The 24,051-nt window shown below is 42.7% G+C and overlaps 1 protein-coding gene across 1 annotated transcript; it reads left to right on the top strand.

Moving 5' to 3' along the window:
- The first annotated feature begins 2,066 nt into the window (after positions 1 to 2,066).
- SELENOT (selenoprotein T) lies at positions 2,067 to 22,420 on the top strand. The gene is made up of 6 exons (XM_077826679.1): positions 2,067 to 2,309; positions 7,426 to 7,536; positions 8,749 to 8,875; positions 12,354 to 12,441; positions 14,983 to 15,135; positions 21,697 to 22,420. The coding sequence occupies exons 1-5, from the start codon at positions 2,179 to 2,181 to the stop codon at positions 15,105 to 15,107; spliced, it is 582 nt and encodes a 193-aa protein (XP_077682805.1). The 5' UTR covers positions 2,067 to 2,178; the 3' UTR covers positions 15,108 to 15,135; positions 21,697 to 22,420.
- The last annotated feature ends 1,631 nt before the right edge of the window (positions 22,421 to 24,051 follow it).

The following is a 24,051-nucleotide window of genomic DNA, read 5'->3' as shown; positions in this document are numbered from 1 at the left end:
ACAATCTCATGCACATTGCCCAGAGTCACAGTTCTTCTGAGCAGGATGAAATTAATGGCCCTGCAAACTTGCATCAACCTGATTCCAACGGTCGATTTTCCCACTCCAAATTGGTTAGCAACCGATCGGTAGCTGTCTGGAGTTTCCAGCTTCTAGATTGCAATAGCCTCTTCTCCACCGCAAGGCAGCTCTCAATGTCATGTCCTTGCGCCTCAGGGTGGGGGCGAGCTCAGCACACAGTCCCATGAAAGTGGCTTTTCTCATCCAAAAGTTCTGCAGCCACTGCTCATCATTCCAAACTTGCATGACGATGTGATCCCACCACTCAATGCTTGTTTCCTGAGCCCAAAAGCAGCGTTCCACTGTAGTGAGCATGTCCGTGAATGCCACAAGCAATCTTGTGTCGTATGCGTTATGCGAGTCGACATCATTGTCAGACTCCTCACTGTCACTTTGTAGCTTAAGGAGTAACTCGACTGCAATTCGTGACATGATGGCGAGACCCATCAGCGTATTCCTCACAAGTTCAGGATCCATTCCCGCAGACCAAAAGGGAAGACAGAGCGTGCAGTATAAAAAACGTTGAAAGATGGCACCAAATGTGGACAGAAGCAGAGGGATTGCTGGGATGTGAAGCGGTGCATCACGGGGCATTGGGACAGGACCCAGAATGCCCCACACCCTTCCCTTCCCCTTCCCACAAGCCATGGTGCCAGAATGGGAAGATGTGCTCTGTGGGATAGCTGCCCATAATGCACCACTCCCAATGCTGCTGCAAGTGCCATAAATGTGGCCACGCCACTGCGCTTGCAGCTGACATTGTGAACACACAGCAGTGCTTTCCCTGCTGTGGTCTCCGAGGGCTGGTTTAACTCCCGGCGCTCTACATCTGCAAGTGTAGCCATCCCCCATTGTTCCCTGTCTGGCTGCTCCAATTGCCTGTTGTCTCTTGGTTTAGATTGTAGGCTCTTCAGCTTCATTGACTAGCACCTTCTTTTGTTGGGTGTGTGGCTGGTGTGTGGCACACTGGGGCCATCAGCCACTACCCCAATCCACAGCAATAATAACCAATCCCGCCCTGAAGCGCCAGCGGGCAGCGCTCAGCCCTGCTGCAACTATCTCCTTGGCAAGCCTGCCCCAGGACTGCTGGCAAGCAGCAGAAGGTGCTGCTGGGTCATTTTTAGCGCCCTACCAAATTCACAGTCCATTTTGGTCAATTTCATGGTCATGGGATTTAAAAAATTATAAATTTAATGATTTCAGCAATTTAAATCTGAAATTTCACAGTATTGCAATTGTAGGAGTCCTGACCCAAATAGGGTCGGGGTCGCAAGGTTATTGGGGGTGGGGGGGCTGCAGTACTGCTACTTGTACTTCTGTACTGCTCCTGGCAGCAGCACTGCTTTCAGAGCTGGGCAGCTGGAGAGCGGCGGCTGTTGGCCAGGAGCCCAGTCTGAAGGCAGAACTGCAGCCAGCAGCAGCGCAGAAGTAAGGCTGACATGGCATGGAATTGCCACCCTTACTTCTGCACCGCTGCTGACGGGGTGCTGCCTTCAGAGCTGGGCTCCTGGCCAACAGCTGCTGCTCTCCAGCCGCCCAGCTCTGGAAGCAGCACAGAAGTAAGGGTGGCAATACTGTGGCCCCCAAAAATAACCTTGCGACTCCCCCTGCAACTCCCTTTCTGGTCAGGACCCCCCCCCCCAGTTTGAGAAACGCTGGTTTCCCCGGTGAAATCTGGTCTTTTGTGTGCTCTTACCTTATACTATACAGATTTCACGAGGGGAGACCACACCAGATTCCACAGTCTGTGAGGCATTTTTCATGGCCATGAATTTGGTAGGGCCATTGTTTATGTACCAGACATGCTAGCCCCACCCCCACCTACCCCCCGTCCAGCAGTGGCTGGAGCAGAAACCTCTGGCCGCAGCCAGTCCTGTCCCAGCTCTGTGCGCAGAACGCCTCCCTCGCGCGCGCCCCCGCGCGGGCAGGGTCTCGCGCCCAGCGGCGTGTGTGAGAGAGAAGGGGGGGGCCTCCAGTGACTGTCACCTCACGTGTCCTGCCCTGCGCGTGCGCGCTTCGTTTCCTGCTCCCGTGACCTTGCGGTGGGGGTTCGCTCGCCTCGCGGCCGGTGCGTGCTCAGCCTCCATTTGCCGGTGCCGGGGCTGTTGCTGAGGGACGATGCGGGCGCTGGTGCTGCTGTTCCTCCTGGCGGCGGGGCTGGGCCGGGCCGCGACGGAGCAGGGGGCCCTGCCGGCTAAGAAGCTGCGCATGGCCTACGCCACGGGGCCGCTGCTCAAGTTCCAGATCTGGTAAGTGCGCGCTCGCTCGGGCTGCGGCCGGCAGCGTCCGCCACCCCCGCCCCGGGCTCGGTTCCGGGAGCGCCGGTCCTCGGCGGGGCGCTGGGGCGGGGGCCTCCAGCCGCTTCTTCCCCCGCTCTGTACGCAGGCGGGGCTCCCTGTGCCAAGCCCGAGACCCGCTGGGGGCGAGCGCGGGCGGCGAACGGGCCTCACCTCCCTCCCCGAGAGTTTCCCGGATTGTGCGGAGCCCTGGGCCCGGTGATTGAGCCCCGGCCCCCGAAGGCGGGTGGCCGGAGAAGCCCTGCTCGCTGCGGCTCTAGGGGGCTCCAGACTGCGCCGGGCGGTCGCTGTCAGGGAGGGATTGCCAAGCTTTTTGGGTGGCCAGCCTGCTGCTGGGAAGGTTTGCCAGGCGGGGGCTAGTCAAACCGGACTCGGTCAGGCTCTCTTGTGTTGGGGGGAGGGGTTGTGAGCTCCGTATCACCCCCCCCCCCCGTTCTGAGGTTGCTGAATTGTGTAATATTTTAACTTGTGTTTGTGTGTAGCGTCTAATGTCTCCTTCCCGTTCTCGTTGTAGTTGTTCTTTACAGTAGTGAGACTCAAATAAGAACTTGGTTTAGATCATAACATGGATAAAGTTGAGATCTGTAGTGTAGTTTGTGTTGGGACCCAGAATGACTTGCATTTCTTTAATCAGGGTGTCAGTCATGGATTTGGGTAAGTGATACCTAGAAGAAATCAGAAGACTACAGAGAAGCAATTAATACTTTAGGTCTTAAAACCGTAGCAGTACCTCTTTTGAACATTAAATGTTTAATGATGAATTTTTCTGATAACCGAATCAGTGTTGAATACATTTTTGTCCTTACCTTTATGATCTCTGCTTCTTTAAAATATACCAGAGATTCATGTAACAAGGAAGAACTCCTATCTTTTAACGTGGGGGTTTTGGTTAATCTTTAGTAGTAGTCTTTTAACCCCTTTCACAGCAAGTGTTAATTTAAAAAAAAATGTTTCTGCTTTTCAGGACTATTTTTAAGCTGCTCTTGTGTACTGTGGTTACATTCGCATAGCAACTCATCACAACTGGGACTGGGAGACAGAACAGTAAATAATTAAACAACAACAAAAAACCCCTTCCCAGCTGCCTTAGTGTTTTAAAATAACATAGAGGCACTTTCAGTTTTTTAATGCTATTGCTGGAACTTTATCATTTATAAAGTTAATATTGAAAGGAGAAAATATCTTACTCTCTCTAGTCCTTGATAGAAATTGAGCAATAGTTTGGAAGTTACGTATGATATAATAGCTAACTTTTGGTTTAATAGAAGACACATTTCTCTGGAAAGGGTTCATAGGGCACTGTAAGATTAAAACAGAGCTATTAAACAACCACCTCAAGGGGAGAATCCAGCCCCACTTCTTGGTTGTCATCTGTAGGGCATAACTGGATTCTGCAGGATCTGAGCTTTCATTTTTAAAAAGTAAGTTACTAGCCCTCATGATTGTGGAGAAAACCTTTCAAATATGAACAGAGTTTAGACAGCTGTGGTTTTGTCTTGAGTCTGCAGACAATGACTGTGAGGTGTGCACTTACCTGGCTCAGTTATTCCAATTGGGATGTAGGCTCTAAAGATTAATGATGACCCTTCATTTTAGTAACTGTCTAATTGCGGATCATTTTATCTGACAGGGAGGTGGGAATTGTGAGTTGATGCAGGAGAGAAAATGCTGAGTGAAGATAAGAGGGGGTACATAAAAACAGGGAATGGGGAGAAGTGTGAGGATGGGGAAGGTAGAGAAAGAGCAGAAGCAGTGGTGGTCCTGAAGGTGAGCATAGTTTCCTTCTGAGTGATGTTGAAGAAGGTTTGCCAAATAGCTAAAAGTTTAGTTACTACATAAAGGACATTATACCTTTGGGCTTATGTTATTAGGAGCTCTGCTGTGAATTGATGGTAGTATATAGCATATATGTAATACTAATGCTCGTAGACAATAATTTTAAGGAGTCTGACCATTTCCAAAAAATGAGATTTCCGCCTTTGAAACTAACTTTTTATCCTATCGCTTTTTTGTACATACTGGGGACATGTCATCAATTAAATGTTATATTTGATGAGCAGTTGAGTTTCTAGCCAAACTTCTTTTTTTAAAAAAGTCACATCATTAACAGAATATTTAGACTTAATTTTAACATGATATTGTGATGTATCTGTAAGTATTTGTAAAAGTGGTAGCTGTTGAAAGGGAAAACATGTCTTGACAGGATGTCAAGGAGTAATTTTGAAATACTTGGTTTTAAAACAGATGTGAAGTGTCTAAGTTTATACAACTTTGTGAAAGATACATTTTATCAGCATACAAAATGGTTTCCCACAAATCAGCAAAGGGTTAGTAACAGAAATAGTACTTCATCTAATATTTAAATAACAGATACATCTATTAAATACAGTATTCCATACTGATGTGTTCCATAGTGCTTCAAACCCAAACAAAAGCTATACTCGGGATCAGAAATAGAGCTGTCCTACATCACCACCAAAATTATGCAGGAAAGAGTGTATGTTACCTTCGTGTAGTATTGATCATCTCTGATAGGAGAAGATAAATCTAGCTACATGTCATAAGTTTTATCAGAACTAGTTATTTTGTCTGGTGTCTCTAGTATAATTTTCCACAAGTGCTGCCAGTCTTTGTGAACAATGTTCACAGCAGTAGACATCCAATGTCATTAGCATGGCGAGCATTCCCTACTGCGCAGTGGTCCCCAAACGTTTTGTTTTGTGCTCCCCACCCAGTAATAGAATGTGTCCACGCTCCCCTGGGCTGGGACCGGAGTGGCAGCTGGGGTGGGAGTGGGGGCTGAAGACCAAGAGTGGGGGCCGGGAGCAGAGCCAAGGCCGCAGCTTGGGGCTGGGTGGCACTGTCTTCCTGCCCCCTCGTGGGGGCTGGCCTAGGCCCCACCGCACCACCCCACCCCAACAGTCCTGTGTGCTCCTCTGTGGGGGTGTGCCCCACAGTTTGGGGACCACTGCCTGACTGAGACAGCATGCAATGCCATTTCAGCAGGAAGAAAATATTCCATGTTGGAGCAAGAATGTGCACCCCAAGCCCATAAAAATTAATGGAGTCGTTTCATATTGGTACTAGTGATTCTATAAAACACTACAAGTAACAAACTTTAGTCAAGGTAATATAGCTCTTCATTTTCTTACTTACTATTTCTATATATTTTCATATATTAATGAGACATGCAATCAGATTTTACCTGAAACAGTTTTTACATTTACAAGACATAGGTGTGCATCTTCATAGTTTACTAGAATAAACTAGCATGTTTGACCCTGTATTCATTATCTAAATTCTTCTCTCCATAATAATTTTTAATGGACATTTGTTTTGACATCAGTCTATTCACTTTTAGAATAATATAACTAAAATTACCTATCCTTGACAGTCTGTGAAACGTGCTTAATTGAAATTACTGGAAATGCAACATGTATATGTATGCAAATGTATATCACAGTTTTATAGGAAAGTTCTTTTGTTCAAAGTAAAATCTCAGAGTAAAATTGTGTGCATGCAAATACAATTTTCCTGTTATGACAAATTTTCTTGGTTTGTCAAACAAATCGTTTAATTGCCTTTTTAAACTATTTTAAATAGTTACTTAGTTTTATGAAGCAAATACCATTAGACCTAGCTTATATATGTTTCAAGGCCAAATTGCAGTTCAAAATATTTAAAACTGTCGTTATTTCAATAATATGTTTTGAGTGCTCTTGCTAGCCAATGATTGGGGCATTCCATACAAGTAAAAATAGAGGGTCTTTCTACTTGGGTCCTGTGACTCCTTTACAGTGGCTCCATCTATGCTGTGACAGTTCAGAATGTCCGTGACAACTACTGTGGAAGCTTCCCCAACTCCCAACTTGGTGCTAGATTTAGAAAAGATCCTCTTTAATATATTTCATAGTGTTGTAACATTTATTTATTTCAATATATATATGGATATAAAATGGGAAAACTTCATTTAAACATGCAGTATTGCATATTTTTTTAAAAGGAACTTCTGATTCCTTACGGGTTGATTCCATGCTCCAACAAGAGCATTTCTTGGCACCTGTGGTGTCTCAGATGTGTGCTCTGGAGTGTTTCAGTGAACAAAAACAAACATAAAAGAGTCTAAAGTGTGTGTGTGGGAGGGGTGTCATAATTTGTGCTAAATCTCCTTACTATTTGATGAGGGCGCATTCATTGCATGTTTAATGAAATTGATGTAATTTTTGTATTTTGTTGGCAGTTCACTGCTAAAAACATCTTTTTTCAGAGCTCCCCCCCATACTGTCTGTCATTTTCATTTTCACTACTGTGTCTGAGCATAGATAATTTCATTCGTAGAAGGTACAGCTGTTTATAATAGGCTAGACTGTCCAAGACAATAACAAAACCATGGCCTTTCCAACAATGTTTGAGATTTAATGAGAATGATTGTAGTACACTTCTCACTAAAAAGAAACTTTATTGAGAGCACTTTCCTCCAAGTACTATCAGTCAAAAAAAAAAAAAGTTGCTTATTTGTACCTCAGCAATGGATATTCTCTTTATGCTGGTAGTATGAAGCTCATGACTGTTAGAGATTGTAGTATTAAATAGCTAGACAGCTTTTTATAGACGTCTTCATTCAAGATTTTTGGCTGAAATCTGAAAGTAGAAAACAATCTTTGTCTTCCTTAACCCCTTTAACCATATTTCTGCTTAAATTGACTGATGAGAGCAGGATAAAGTATCAATTTAGGATTTTGCTGTAGCCTCAGCTGAATGAATGATGATTATCTTGATTGGTATGACTGTCTGATGAAGGTGATCCAGTATAAGGCTCTTAAGTGAACGTTTAAGAACATCGATTTCTGAGTTCATTTGTAAGGTGTAAATACCTTTTTTGCTGTGGCGCAGTCTATTAATTGGTTAAAAATTGTTAAAGTAGTATTTCACTCTAAATGATCATGAGGACTTGTGCAGAGTTTGTATATTACCAAAAAAAAGAGATATCAAATCTGTGCCTCACGATCTGTCAGTATAAACATTTGTCCAAAGTTACATTGTTGTTAATGTTTTTTTTCCCCTCTAGTGTTTCCTGAGGCTACAGGCGGGTGTTTGAGGAGTACATGCGGGTTATTAGCCAGCGGTACCCAGACATCCGCATTGAAGGGGAAAACTACCTTCCGCAACCTATATATAGGTAAGTATATGGCTTATCTGCTTATAAACTAGCAGAATGAACCTGTAATGGCTGTATGTATAATTTGTACATATCTCTCAAAGTAGAACAACAGTTTAAAAAGTGTGGGTTAATTTTTTAAGGTATTAAAATAGTCTCTTGTAAAGTCTTTCAGTTTCCATATGAAGGTATTTCCCTTCTCATTTCTAAATCAGATTTAAAGAAAAGAAACTGAGATATATTTTCCCTTGGCAGATGATCCTTATGTGAATATTTGACAAAAACAAAAAAAATTACATCTGTCTGTATCATAATATTTGAGGGTAGGTTAAATTAATTGTAGCCAAAATTCACCTTTGTTCCCTGGACATTAGTTCACATCATCTATCCCTTTTGTAGCTCACTGTTCATATTTACATAATGTTGCATAATATATATAAGGCTACACTAGGAATGGAGAAGTAGATTTTAAAATTAGTTTTCTTGTGACTTGATCATAAACTGGAGAATTTCTTTAAACATAATTTAAAACCTGGTGATGAAGGGTGAGGAAATAAATGAAAATGGAATGATTTTTATTTTTGTATTCAGTAATTTACAGGCTAGAAAACTAATGTTGGTGTAAAGGTACTGCAGTGGTTACTGGACCACTTACTTGTCTAATTGCCTCTTGCAGAAATGTTACCAGTTGTAATGAGGCAAAATAAACATTGCAGAAGATTTTTAAAAGCTTTAGTGACTTTACACACAGAATTTTAAAGTTAAATTGTTCTCTGATGTGGGTTTAACCCCCTCATGATGAGTTATAGGGATTTATGTACTCACTGAGAGAACACAGTTCAAGTGGATGTATTTGCACATCGGTCATTGAAGATATTATTCTGAAATACGATAAGACTGAGTACATTTGCAAGCCTAAGATATTAGGCAAACTGTCAAATACAAATATCAGTTGTATTTATCCTTGTACTTTGTTAAATATATCTTTAAAATGACATCCAGACAGCATGCTATGTCTGTTTTATGTTTTTGTTAAATGAAAAACATTCTAATTCTGCTCTTCTGGATGATCTTAAAAGCCATATATTTTACAAATGGGTGTGGTATTACTTTCTATAAAATTTCTGATTATACAGTGTGAAAATAATTCTAATTGGAGTGATTTCGGCTCTAATGTGGTGCGGTATTAACTAAAAATCTCCTTAGTGACTGTTATGTCTTTGCTTTTGATAGACACATAGCATCCTTCCTGTCAGTCTTCAAACTAGTATTAATAGGCTTAATAATTATCGGCAAGGATCCCTTCGCTTTCTTTGGCATGCAAGCTCCAAGTATCTGGCAGTGGGGCCAAGAAAATAAGGTACACCATTTCCTTTCCTTTAAAAGTAACTTTTTGGTGGTAGGGGCTGACTTTATTGTGACTTGTATAGAAACTGATGCAATATCTGTATTCAGAGTGTTTGTACACTGCAGGTGTTTTTTAAGATACAAATATCTAAAATCTTTATTAGGGAGTATCTAAATTTACTTGACAAATGGAAGGATATTCTAATTGCTCTTTACAATGGTGTCATAAATATAAAGGGAAGGGTAACCACCTTTCTGTATACAGTGCTATAAAATCCCTCCTGGCCAGAGGCAACATCCTGCTACCTGTAAAGGGTTAAGAAGCTCAGCTAACCTGGCTGGCACCTAACCCAAAGGACCAATAAGGGGACAAGATACTTTCAAATCTTGGAGGGGTGGAGGAGGGGAAGGCTTTTGTTTGTGCTCTTTGTTTATGTGGTTGTTCTCTCTTGGGACTGAGAGAGGCCAGACAGAAATCCATCTTCTCCAACCCATCCTAATCCAAGTCTCCAATATTGCAACCAGTATAGGTAAGCCAGGCAAGGCGGATTAGTTTATTTTATGTGAATTTTCACTGTGTTAAGAGGGAGGTTTATTCCTGTTTTCTGAAACTTTAAGGTTTTGCCCAGAGGGAGATCCTCTGTATTTTGAATCTGAATACCCTGTAAAGTATTTTCCATCCTGATTTTACAGAGATGATTTTTACCTTTCTTTTTTTAATAAAATCCTTCTTTTAAGAACCTGACTGATTTTTTTCCATTGTTCCAAGATCCAGGGGTTTGGGTCTTTGATGATTTTGTAACCAATTGGTTAGGATATTATTCTCAAGCCTCCCCAGGAAAGGGGGTGTGTAGGGCTTGGGGGGAAATTTTGGGAGGAAGATGTCTCCAAGTGGTCTCTTTCCCTGTTCTTTGTTTTAAAACTCCTGGTGGTAGCAGCATACTGTTCAAGGACAAGGCAAAGTGTGTACCCTGTGGAAGTTTTTAACCTAAGCTGGTAAGAATAAGCTTAGGGGGTCTTTCTTGCGGGTCTCCCACATCTGTACCCTAGAGTGCAGAGTGGGGAAGGAACCTTGACAAATGGTTACGGTCCTACCAAATTCACAGCCATGAAAAACGCATCACGGGTGGTGAAATCTGATCTTTTGTGTGCTTTTACCCCTTTCTGTACAGATTTAATGGGGAGACCAGCGTTTCTGAAATTGGGGGCCCTGACCCAAAAGGGAGTTGCAGGGGGGTCGCAAGGTTATTTTAGGGGGGTCGTGGAGTTGCCACCCTTACTTCTGTACTGCCTTCAGATCTGGGTGGCTGGAGAGCGGTGGCTGCTGACTGAGGGCCAAGTTCTGCAGGCAGCAGTGCAGAAGAAAGGGTGGCAATACCATACCATGCCATCCTTCTGCGGTGCTGCTGGCCGTGGCTCTGCCTTCAGAGCTGGGCTCCCAGCCAGCAGCCGCCGCTTTCCAGCTACTCAGCTCTGAAAGCAGTGCCACTGCCAGCACCAGCATAGAAGTAAGGGTAGTGCAACCCCCACTACAATAACCTGGCAGCCCACCCCCCACTCCTTTTTGGGTCAGGATCCCTACAATTACAGCACCATGAAATTTCAGATTTAAATAGCTGAAATCATGAAAATTATGATTTTAAAAATCCTATGACTGTTAAATTGACCAAAATGGACCATGAATTTGGTAGGGCCCTATCAATGGTGCTTGGTTTTTTTGTCATAGATCCAGATTTGATTGCTGGTCTTTTGCTTTCCAGACTGATAATATGGTAAAAGGAGCACCAAAAGATAAAGCTGTAGCATTGACTGGCTACAAAGGGAGTCTTTACCAGTCAGTAGGGAGTAATTTTTACATAGTCACTGAGAGTAGAGTCACAGTTTTTAAATGTATGGATTAATTTTTTTAAGGTGTTACGCCTGTCTTTCCTTTAGCATTAACTCCTGGCTATTTGTTAGTTATTTCTTATTAACCCTTTTATTCATTTTTTAGAAAAGCAAGATATCTATTTGAACTTCAGAATATTCTTTCTTCTTTTGTAGAATATGCCCTGCATGCTTTAAGGGAAACTTTCGTTACTGATGAAATGAATATCCCGTAAAATCAATCCTAAAATGACACTGTTCTTTTCGTAATAGTTCTGTTCTTAAACTGGCTGTTCTTGGAAGTGATTGATTAACTCCAACTCTGAAGAGTCCCTCTAATTTAAAAAAAATAATAATTGACAAACTTTATCTGGTTTATGCTTTTAAGGGCTAGTCTACACTGGCAACTCTAAAGTGCTGCCATAGCAGCTCTTTAACATGCCTTGTGTAGTCACGGCAGAGCGCTGGGAGAGAGCTCTCCCAGCACTTTAAAAAAACCACCTCCACGAGAGGCGTAGCTACCAGTGCTGAGAGCATGGCTCCCAGTGCTGGTGCACTGTTTACACGGGTGCTTTACAGTGCGGAAACTTGCTGTACTCAGGGGCATGTTTTTTCACACCCCTGAGTGAGAAAGTTGCAGCACTGTAAATTGCCAATGTAGACAAGCCCTAAGGCTGTTGTAATTTGACACATCTTTAAATATTGAGTTTATTATGGGTGCAGCAAACCTCAAACTTAACTACCTGTGAGGTAGGTGTGCATTAGCAGTCAATTGAAACATATGGAAATACTAGAGTACTTGATTGACAAAACAAGCTGAACCAACAAAGTAGTGGATACAGCTGTCCTGCACAATACCCTGACCTTGCTAATGACTTCACTAAGAAATGGCTGGGAGTTTTATTGGTCTGAATATTTCTCATGCTAAGTCCATTGGTTCCTGGATACCAATGTGAACAGACTGGTGTTTAATACTTAATATGAAAAGTTAAAACTATAAATAAATGTACTAGCTATGAAATCTCCAAATGCTATGTTACTGAAGATTGCATCACTTGATCCTTGGTGTATAATGCCATAAGAGAATTTAAAAGAATGGTGTGGAAGGAAAATGCTAGTAGGGTTTGCCAGGGGGAAAAAAAGTACAATGACTAACTTACACTTATCAAAGGTACCATATATTTAGGCAGAGAATATTTGTTTCTGGCTACTCAGATTATTGTGGAGAGTACTTCTATAAATCCTTTCACTGGTTTTTCATGTAAACACGGTTAAAATTGTACATCTGCCTTCTGGCTCCACAGAATGTGAATGGTTTTCTTAAAGTGGATACATCTTAGTTTACAGTATACTTGAAAATGAAACCTTAAGAATCAAGTGGTTCAATATTACTTCAATATTGAACTTCCAGAGTAGCAAGAAAATGTTTTACAAACTACTGTTTAGATTAGGAAGCAAGGAAGATACTAAACAATTATGTGACTATAAACTTGTTTGAGAAAGTGCAAATTAACAATTGAAAAGGCTTTGATCACAATTGAAAAGGTTTTAGTTTGTAAAGATGTAGCATGGCTCACAAGACCTCATTGTCTCTGAAATTCACACTAATTCTTAATTGGTTCTAGGTCTATGCTTGTATGATGGTTTTCTTCCTGAGCAATATGATTGAGAACCAGTGTATGTCAACAGGTGCATTTGAAATAACTTTGAATGGTGAGTTTTGAATGTTATTTGAAGGAATTGCTTTGTGTACGCTATACGTATGCTATATACTACAAGAGTTCTCCAAGGCTACCAGCCTCTCCTAAATGAACTAATGAGGGAGCAAATCAGATAAAGCAGTTAACTGTGAAATTTGTGGATGTTAACTCTTTGACATATTGGATAACTACTGTCTGTAGGTTGTATAAGGTGGTTCTTATTTGCCTTTCATCTTGAAGCTCACCTGGGGGAAACTTATTATTACTTAAAAGTGAACTAAATGCTGCTTATAACTAAACATAAAGAAGAGAGGTACTAGATTACTAACAAGACATACATGTAGACTTCAAACTGCTTATTTAAAAACACAATAATAAAAACTTAAGCTTTCCTTTAGTAGTGCCTCATTACTCTGAAATCCCCTTTGGGAGTGGTGAGTGCTCTTTCTTACGTAAGCACTGTGTCACAAGACATAGGTGATACTGGTCAGCCAAGGAAGAAATAGGGAGGAAGTTGTCTGCTTTCTCTTCTGTGGGTTTATGTCCCTTCTCTTGGCTAATATGTCTCAGACCTGAGCTATTTCTACTTCTGGAATCTTAGCAACTACTACTGGATTAATAGTGCCAATTTTCATCTGCAGCAGTCCTGGAGCTTGTAATCTTTCCTTTCTGATTTGGACCTCCAAATAATTATCTATTCCTTTCTATTACATTAATCCAACCAGGAGGTGACATTTTACTGACAGCTGCCATTGCAGGCCTGCCACAAGCTTAATGCAGTGCAGAATGCAGTGGCCTGTTTCTTTTGTGGCTCTGGCCACTATAATCATGTAACTCAAGGCTGTGTGGTTTTATACTGGCTTTATAACTGCATCAGAATGAAGTTCAGGGTTATTTAAGTTTTGAGTGCACTGGAACATTTCTGCTTGAGACTGCTTACATGTAATGTATCATGATGGCTAAAATTGACTGTGTACTATTCTAGAATATTCTGTGTGGGACAGTCTGGGTGCAGGCAGCTCAGTTTGGGGGGGGTGTCTATGTGTGGGGGGGATCTGGGTGCTCAGAGGCTCATTGCGGGGGTTCCAGGTGCAGGGGCAATGGGATTCTGCAGGGGCTTCCAGGTGAAGGTTGTTGGGGTTCAGTGGAGTGGTCTGGGTATGGGGGTCTCAGCGCGGGGGGGGACACGGGTGCAGCTAGTTGGCAGTCAGTGGCGTGGGGGTCTGGATGTGGTGGTGCAGGGGGTGGGGCATCAGGGTCAGAGTTTGAGTGCAGGGATCTCAGTGGAGGGTGGTCTGGGTGCAGGGGTGGGGGTCTGGAAGCAGGGGGTCTGGATGCAGGGATTGAGATTCAGTGGGGTGGGGTCTGGGTATGGAGGGCTAGGGGGTTCTGGATGTACTGGGTTGGGCTTGGCTGTTATGGGAGGTCCAGATGTACAGGTGTTGGGTGGATGGGGGGAGCAGCTCTCTGTACAGTGACCTCTCCCCCCACAGCTAAGGAGTGATGGAAGCAGGGGAGGATGCTGAGCTTCGTGCAGCTGGGGGAGGTTTCTGGGGGTGGGTCTGGCACAGCACCAGCCTCTTCTTGCAGGGGAAGAGGAAGTCCTGTCCTCTCCAGCCCAGCAGGGACTAGTAGCTGATCCCAGCTCAGGGTAGGAGCCACTGGCTGGGGTATCCTTCGCCCTGCAGTGATTTACCTCTCCACCAGCTGCTCTGGTATCTGTGCTGCTAGGGAGTGGTACGTGACTGCTCTTATCGCTTCCCTGTCAGAAAGTAATTTTTCTACGAGGAAGTAAAGAAATCTGTGGGGAACATGAATTCTGCACACGTGCAGTGGCGCAGAATTCCCCCCAGGAGTGAATAGCTGAGGGCATTGCTGACCACGAAAACTATTCAGGAAATGTGCCAAGTGTTACAGGATAAACAGCCTTCTGTCTTGGTCTTGGCAAGTACAGACCTTTTTCATTCAGCCTTAAACAGATTACAGGTGGATAGAAATGAGTTGAAAGCTGATCAGACCAACAAGATTTAAGCCTTAGTTATGGTTAAAAGACCCAAAAATCTAGACTGCACCCATGTCTGGGGGAGGGAGGGAATCTGTTAGTAGCTGAGGACAGCAAGGGTATGGATATTTTTGACTCTGAATCCTTATGGTGCCTTTTAAGCAAGGAGCTTAGTGCTTACCCATAATCATTTGGGATGCAGGGTGCTGTACTTCATTTTAATACATTCAAAGGCTTGCAGAGATTCTTGTTCCAGATAACTTCGTGAATATAAGACCAAACTGTTGCTAAACTTCTTGGTTCTAATTAGATGACTACAGGTTTTCCTACTACACCTCTATCCCGATATAATGCTGTCCTCGGGAGCCAAAAAAATCTTACTGCATTATAGGTGAAACCGTGTTATATCGAACTTGCTTTGATCCACTGGAGCGCGCAGCCTTTCCCCCCCCCCCCCCCGAAGGACTGCTTTACCGCGTTACATCCGAATTCGTGTTACATTGGGGTAGAGGTGTACTTCTAATTGTGTGCTTTTTTCCTTTTTTGTGTTAGATGTTCCAGTGTGGTCTAAGCTGGAGTCTGGTCACCTTCCTTCCATGCAGCAGCTTGTCCAAATTCTTGATAATGAAATGAAACTCAATGTGCACATGGAGTCAATGCACCACCATCGATCATAGCCCCATCTAGCAGCACTGAAAACTTCTTGTAAGTCTGTGGGTGAATGAGAGGTGATTTTTGTTTGCTTGTGCTGCAGTCACTAGCTACCTTATTAATTAGCAATGCAAAGGATTGTATGGTAAATGGCTGTTCAAGCCAAAGATCCAATTGAGCAGAATAGTCAGGCCACTGTTCAGGAGTTTCTGATCCAAAAACTATTTAGGTGAGTTGTAATTTAGCATTTAAGTAGAGCTGTCAAGTGATTAAAAAAATTAATCATGATTAATCCTGCTATTAAACAATACTAGAATACCATTTATTTAAATATTTTTGGATGTTTTCTACATTTTCAAATATATTGATTTCAATTATAACATAGAATACAAAGTGTACAGAGTTCATTTTATATTTTTGATTACAAATATTTGTGCTGTAAAAAACAAAATAAATAGTATTTTTAATTCACCTAATACAAGTACTGTAGTACAGTCTCTTTATCGTGAAAGTTGAACTTACAAATGTAGAGTTATATACGAAAAAATAACTGCATTCAGAAATACAACCATGTAAAACTGTAGAGCCTTCAAGTCCACTCAGTCTTATATCTTGGTCAGCCAGTTGCTCAGACAAACAAGTTTGTTTATGTTTGCAGGAGATAATGCTGCCTGCTTCTTGTCCACAATGTCACCTGAAAGTGAGAACAGGCCTTTGCATGGCACTGCTGTAGCTGGTGTTGCAAGATATTTATGTGCCAGATGCACTAAAGATTCATATGTCCCTTCATGCTTCAACCACCATTCCAGAGAACGTGTCCATGCTGATGACAGGTTCTGCTTGAAAACAGTCCAAAGCAGTGCAGACCAACGCATGTTCATTTTCATCGCCTGAGTCAGATGCCACCAACAGAAGGATGATTTTTATTTTTGGTAGTTTGGGTTCTGTAGTTTCCTCAGCGGAGTGTTGCTCTTTTAAGACTTCTGAAAGCATGTGCCATACCTCATCCCTCTCAGATTTTGGAAGGCACTTCAGGTTCTTAAACCTTGGGTTGAGTGCTGTAGCTGTCTTTAGAAATCTCACATTGGTACCTTCTTTGCGTTTTGTCAAATCTGCAGCGAAACTGTTCTTAAAATGAACAAGTGTTGAGTCATCATCCAAGACTGCTAGAACATGAAATTTATGGCAGAATGCGGGTAAAATAGAGCCAGAGACCTACAATTCTAAGGAGTTCAGTCACAAATTTTAAAAATGTGTTAATTGAGTGTCATCAGCATGGAAGCATGTCCTTTGAAATGGTGGCCAAAGCATGAAGGGGCATACAAATGTTTAGTATATCTGGCACGTAAATACCTTGCAATGCCGGCAACAAAAGTGCCATGCGAATGCCTGTTCTCACTTTCTGGTGACATTGTAAATAACAAGTGAGCAGCATTCCTGTAAAAGTAAACAAACTTGTTTGTCTTAGCGATTGGCTGAACGAGAAGTAGGACTGAGTGGACTTTTTTAAGTTTTTTGCATCGTTTTGTTAATGCAGTTATGTAACAAAAAACCCCTAATTTGTAAGTTGCACTTTCATGATAAAGAGATTGCACTACAGTACTTGTATGAAGTGAATTGAAAAATACTGTTTCTTGTTTTTATAGTGCAAATATCTGTAATCAAAAACATAAAGTGAGCAGTGTACACATTGTATTCTGTGTTGTAATTGAAATCAATATATTTGAAAATGTAGAAAAACATCCAGAAATATTTAATACATTTCAGTTGGTATTCTGTTTAACACGGCGATTAAAACTGTGATTAATTGCGATTAATTTTTTTCATCGCGATTAATTTTGAGTTAATCACGTGAGTTAACTGATTATTTGACAGCCCTACATTTTAGTGTAATATAACTTTTACATAACACTTCATGATAATGCAAGCTAAAGATTTACCTTATGACAGTATGTGGAAAAACGCCTATAAAATGAAGGAAATTACACAGACTCAGGAAATGTTGCCCTTGATGTGAAAATCATTGTCCATTTAAGTCTATTGCCAAAAGCTTTAGAGAGTGCCTAGCACTCATTCAGTTTGGTGGTTGACCCAGGCCAACTCCATCTCCTCTTGCTATTGCACTGAGTGAATCCTGCCAGCCAGCCTATTGATCAGATCATGGTGGAGATCAAACTTCAAAGGGATTGACACCTCTATTTTTTATATGAAGCCATTGACTTAGGTTCTGCAAAACCACTTAAGCCTGACTTTAACCCCTACTTATCCTTTAGCAAGCAACACAATAACCAGAGGGATACATAATCTTAAAAAAAAATCCGATATCTTTCACATTATTCAGAGACGCATCTTAATCCCTTTATAATGTTTTGCATATTGGATATGTGCTGCAGGATTCTGGAAAGTGTTCTCTTACTGCTGGGAACATAGATTGTAAACTTTGGTTTTGGAATAGCATAGAACTTTTTCTTTGTTGATTTAACATAACAGGATTCTAAATCTGATAATACAGTAAAACCTCCCAAGAACGACCACTCATGGGGGTTAGCAAAAGTGATTGCTTGTAAGAGATAATAGCTCTTCAAAGGTTTGTACAGCAACACTAATCTGGTGGTCCATGGCCTCTGCAGGTAGTTGCTCATGACAGGTGGTCTCTCTTCAGAGGTGGTCCCCAAGGGCTTGTCTACACTACAAAATTAGCTCAACTTAAATTAAGTTGGCCTACAGCTACTGCAGTAATTAAATCAGCTTGTTAGTATCCACAGTACCCTCCTTCTGCCAGTGGTGTATGTCCTCACCAGAAGTACTTGCACCGACTGCAGTGGGGCATTATGGGGCACTCACAGCTGGACTCCCTTCACACCAGGGCTGACCACCCTAGCTGTGAGCCAGGCACTAGGCTCAATTTCAGAGCAGGGAGCCTACCAGCCGTGAAAATGACATTCTTGTCAGTTTAACGGCTGCAGCTATTTCACATTTCTTCTCTGGGTCCAGCCTGGGAGGGATTCACAGCTGGAGCCTCCTGTATGAGAGCTGGAGCCAGAGACCAAATGTGAAATAATAGCAGCCCTGAAACTGACAAGAACGAAATTTCAGGGCTAGTAGGTTCCATGCTGTGAAATTGACTACGGCTGATTGTCAGCCCTCAGGAAGGGGAGGGTTCCCACTATGAACATGTGCGGCGGACTTGGGCTGTCGGGCATGGGGCTGACAGGAGCCCTGCCTCCTAGCTCAGGCTCTCCTTCATCACTGCCCCCCGATACGGTACGAAACTGCAGAAAAACCTGAGTGTGTCTGTATTAAGTTTAGAAGTGTGAGCAACAAGAGTGATGTAGTGGTGGGAGTCTGCTATAGACCACTGGACCAGGTGGATGAGGCTTTCTTCCAGCAGCTCGCAGAAGCTACTAGATCGCATGCCCTGGTTCTCATGGGTGACTTTAATTTTCCTGATATCTGCTGGGAGAGCAATACAGCGGTGCATAGACAATCCAGGAAGTTTTTGGAAAGCGTAGGGGACAATTTCCTGGTGCAAGTGCTAGAGGAGCCAACTGGGGGGGGAGCTTTTCTTGACCTGCTGCTCACAAACCAGGAAGAATTAGTAGGGGAAACAAAAGTAGATGGGAATCTGGGAGGCAGTGACCATGAGTTGGTTGAGTTCAGGATCCTGACACAGGGAAGAAAGGTAAGCAGCAGGATACGGACCCTGGACTTCAGGAAAGCAGACTTCGACTCCCTCAGGGAATAGATGGGTAGGATCCCCTGGGGGACTAACATGAAGGGGAAAGGAGTCCAGGAGAGCTGGCTGTATTTCAAGGAATCCCTGTTGAGGTTACAGGGACAAACCATCCTGATGTGTCAAAAGAATAGTAAATATGGCAGGCGACCAGCTTGGCTTAACGGTGAAATCCTAGCGGATCTTAAACATAAAAAAGAAGCTTACAAGAAGTGGAAGGTTGGACATATGACCAGGGAAGAATATAAAAATATTGCTCGGGCATGTAGGAATGAAATCAGGAGGGCCAAATCGCACCTGGAGCTGCAGCTAGCGAGAGATGTCAAGAGTAACAAGAAGGGTTTCTTCAGGTATGTTGGCAACAAGAAGAAAGCCAAGGAAAGTGTGGGCCCCTTAATGAATGAGGGAGGCAACCTAGTGACAGAGGATGTGGAAAAAGCTAATGTACTCAATGCTTTTTTTGCCTCTGTCTTCACGAACAAGGTCAGCTCCCAGACTGCTGTGCTGGGCATCACAACATGGGGAATAGATGGCCAGCCCTCTGTGGAGAAAGAGGCAGTTAGGGACTATTTAGAAAAGCTGGACGTGCACAAGTCCATGGGGCTGGACGAGTTGCATCCGAGAGTGCTAAAGGAATTGGTGGCTGTGATTGCAGAGCCTTTGGCCATTATCTTTGAAAACTCGTGGCGAACGGGGGAAGTCCCGGATGACTGGAAAAAGGCTAACGTAGTGCCAATCTTTAAAAAAGGGAAGAAGGAGGATCCTGGGAACTACAGGCCAGTCAGCCTCACCTCAGTCCCCGGAAAAATCATGGAGCAGGTCCTCAAAGAATCAATCCTGAAGCACTTACATGAGAGGAAAGTGATCAGGAACAGTCAGCATGGATTCACCAAGGGAAGGTCATGCCTGACTAATCGCCTTCTATGATGAGATTACTGGTTCTGTGGATGAAGGGAAAGCAGTGGATGTATTGTTTCCTGACTTTAGCAAAGCTTTTGACACGGTCTCCCACAGTATTCTTGTCAGCAATTAAAGACGTATGGGCTAGATGAATGGACGATAAGGTGGATAGAATGCTGGCTAGATTGTTGGGCTCAACGGGTAGTGATCAATGGCTCCATGTCTAGTTGGCAGCCGGTGTCAAGTGGAGTGCCCCAGGGTTCGGTCCTGGGGCCGGTTTTGTTCAATATCTTCATAAATGATCTGGAGGATGGTGTGGATTGCACTCTCAGCAAATTTGCGGATGATACTAAACTGGGAGGAGTGGTAGATATGCTGGAGGGCAGGGATAGGATACAGAGGGACCTAGACAAATTGGAGGATTGGGCCAAAAGAAATCTGATGAGGTTCAATAAGGATAAGTGCAGGGTCCTGCACTTAGGATGGAAGAACCCAATGCACAGCTACAGACTAGGGACCGAATGGCTAGGCAGCAGTTCTGCAGAAAAGGACCTGGGGTGACAGTGGACGAGAAGCTGGATATGAGTCAGCAGTGTGCCCTTGTTGCCAAGAAGGCCAATGGCATTTTGGGATGTATAAGTAGGGGCATAGCGAGTAGATCGAGGGACGTGATCATCCCCCTCTATTCGACATTGGTGAGGCCTCATCTGGAGTACTGTGTCCAGTTTTGGACCCCGCACTACAAGAAGGATGTGGATAAATTGGAAAGAGTCCAGCGAAGGGCAACAAAAATGATTAGGGGTCTGGAACACATGACTTATGAGGAGAGGCTGAGGGAACTGGGATTGTTTAGTCTGCAGAAGAGAAGAATGAGGGGGGATTTGATAGCTGCTTTCAACTACCTGAGAGGTGGTTCCAGAGAGGATGGTTCTAGACTATTCTCAATGGTAGAAGAGGACAGGACAAGGAGTAATGGTCTCAAGTTGCAGTGGGGGAGGTTTAGGTTGGATATTAGGAAAAACTTTTTCATTAGGAGGGTGGTGAAACACTGGAATGCATTACCTAGGGAGGTGGTAGAATCTCCTTCCTTAGAAGTTTTTAAGGTCAGGCTTGACAAAGTCCTGGCTGGGATGATTTGGTTGGGGATTGGTCCTGCTTTAAGCAGGGGGTTGGACTAGATGACCTCCTGAGGTCCCTTCCAACCCTGATATTCTATGATTCTAATCCTTCACTGGGAGGTGGCAGCAGAGCTCCCAGCTGTCAGCCAACAGGTGATGTAAGTAACATGGTATCTACACAGAAACTGTCTCACCCTAGCTACGTTGACCTAAGCACTATGTTTCTCACCGAGGTGGAGTTAGGTCGATGTAGTGGGTGACCTGCATCGGCAGGAGCGCTGTTGTAGTGTAGACACTTACATAGGTTGATGTAAGCTGCCTTCCGTCAATCTAACTCTCCTGTAGACCAGGCCGAAGGCAGGTTTTATTGTACTATACTGTTTCTGGCTATGCACTTTTTTCGTCTAGTTCTTTAACTAGATTTTGGCTAAATGTCCCAATTAAAGATCTTCCATAACTACCCTCTGGAGATGATTCTGCAGCAAATTCCTCTGTTAGAAAGACTTTCTGCTTTTCAGCCGTAATTTTTCCTTTCCTCAACTTAATCCCAGTACTCCTAGTTATAGCTCCTGTACCTTCCTATGTAGTTCCTTTCCCTTTTTAGTGTTTACATGCATAATATATTTATGGACAATGTCCCCCTCACACCCATTAGTTGTCACTTAACTGAATTATACGTATATATTTCTAATATTGGTGAAGTAGGCTATGGAGTCACATAGGTTTTCTCCATAGTTCAGGATTGAAGATGTTCAGACTTGCAACAGTGTGTACAAATGCATCATAGAAACAACTTACTGTGGTTTTTATTGTTTTGACCTAATTGTCCACTGATACAATGTTTTTGTCTCACTGTATTTTCAGCCATTAAGTGACACTTTCCCAAAGGCAGCGTGACTGAAACCTATGAAGGCCTGTACTGAAGACAGCAAGCTGTTAGTGCAGACTGGATGCTTTCTTTTCAGTCATGTTGTACCTCCTGAAAAAACCTTAATGCAAGACATCTTTCGGTGCTGGCATGTTTCCAAATACTGCACAGTCATGGAGTGCAATAATACTGTATAGTGGTTTTTTTAAGAGTTAAGTCAACCAGTTCATAGCTAAACAATGCAGGCATTACTAACTGTAACTTTTGTTTTATATTCATGTGTCACACAATGGAAGATTGAGTTGATATCTTTTTTTCTTGGAAAAAGTTTGTCTAATCTGTTGTAATTTTATATGAATTTGTTCTTTTTGTAGTTTAAAATAGAATTGTAGGAATACTGATTTATTCCCAAACTGTTTTAAAGAGACAATTGCCTATCAAACATCTCTAATTTGGTTATGTTAGGTTTGTATATTTTTTAGAATATATTGCAGAGTGAACAGTGCATTATAAATTATATGAACAAAGCTATATGCAGAGTAATTACCACTTTTGTGATTTCAAGAAAAACTGAAAGACCAACTGCTTCTCAAATTGTATTGGCCAGCTCAAGAGCTTTCCCTTGACCAGTCTATAGAATTGAAAAGCTGGGCCTTTATATGTCCTAAATATAAAGTAAGCAAATTAATTTAAATAAAGAGTTTTCATTTACTGTGTAAAGTATTGGTGTACTTTTATTACTTGTGAAAGTATGACCACACAGAATAATCAAACTGGATTCTTCCAGTTAGAGCTGAAAACAAACCTAGAAGACGTACACTTCACAGGAGCGCTATTAGTCTTGTATTGACTTCTTGTTACTATTCCATCTCAGTGAATTCTCAGAGATACAAGACTGTTATCCAAATACGTTTAACTTAGCCTTGGGAAGTTCATACTGTAATATGTGGGGTTTTTTTTAAATTGCTGAGTGCTATGTGTTCTTGACATTTTGTACATATGAGGCATGTAGGAGAGAGGAGAGAATGCAGTGTCACAGTAGTTAAAAAAGGTTATTGAACGTATTGTAAGATACGGATTTCAGGAAACAGGTGCAGTTTAACGAAGACATACAATAGTTCTGTCATACGGAAATGACTAGTGCAAAGGACTGTATGCCCAGTCAAGTTCTGTGAACGCTGACAAAGTGAATTCAGACTAGGTAAGGATGTGGATGTGCTCAGTTAGATGTAAGTGGATGATAAGCCAATTCTAAGGTTCTTTGGGTGCCATGCTGAGGAGAAAGGTAGCATTATAGCTGTTGCAACATGACCACTTCTACCTGAAGGGAGTCCTGTGTTTTCTGTTTGCTTGTCTCAGGAGCTACTCCTTTACTTAGATGACAGTCTCAGTGACCACTGGCTACCAGCACCTGCATTAGTTACAGAATCCTGACTGAGGTTGGCGTAGTGGCATATGCACTGGAATTCACAGCCATAAAGTCCAGAGCAAGCAGTACACAGAAGACCAAGAAAGCTCTTAACAGGTGTTGCTTAGCTACATGGGACACCTCTTCAAATGGTCATAACAGGTGCAGGGAGAAGGGTAGGAAGTGGGAGGAAGGTTTATTCAAATAGTTCCCTCCCCACTTTCTGGAATAGAGTTCTTCTAGGAGGGAAATTTAGGGGTCAATAGGCTCTCACTCTTTTGTGCTCAGTGAACTTCCTGAGAGAGATTTATCTAAGGGTTTTTTCAAGACGACATTGTAGATCACCAAAGTTTGCCTTTAAGACGTATGGGAGCTGGCCTTTGGGATCTGGACCAAACATAACGGTAGATCTCTTTGAGAAGACCCCAGATCGGTTCACAGCTATAGAGAGTAATGCCCCAACCCTCCTTCTGATGGCTTTACGGCCACTATTTCCTCCTTAGCTCAGTCACAGGAAGGCAGTTATATCCAGTGCTGAGATGTGATTGAAACTACTGGCTACAAAGATGCAGAAGTTCAGTAATGTGCCTGGCCCTTGTCACATCCAAAAATCCAGAATTGTCAAACTTAAAATTGGACACCTAACTCCCAGAGTGCTGAGCACCTGCAGGTCCTGTTGCCTTCATATGTTACCATTGGATATTAAGACCTGGTGCTTCTGACACTATTTAACAGTTTGGCAGTCTGAATAGAAACAAAGTGAGTTCCATAATCAACTGGAGGCATCTGTCACCTTAAATAGGAATTATTTTAGGGCCTTCCTCAAAGATTTTTAGGGACTAATTTGAATAGTGCAGTAACATCAAGACATTCCACCCAGCCACTCTTCAGTGAAACCACATGTATGCCTTTCAGCATACAATAACCTGAATTTGAAATTCTC

Source organism: Eretmochelys imbricata, chromosome 9 (assembly GCF_965152235.1).
Source record: "Eretmochelys imbricata isolate rEreImb1 chromosome 9, rEreImb1.hap1, whole genome shotgun sequence".
In the NCBI taxonomy this organism is placed as follows: domain Eukaryota; kingdom Metazoa; phylum Chordata; order Testudines; family Cheloniidae; genus Eretmochelys; species Eretmochelys imbricata.
Note: the sequence above shows the minus strand (reverse complement) of the source record. Positions and strands in the feature narration are given on the sequence as shown.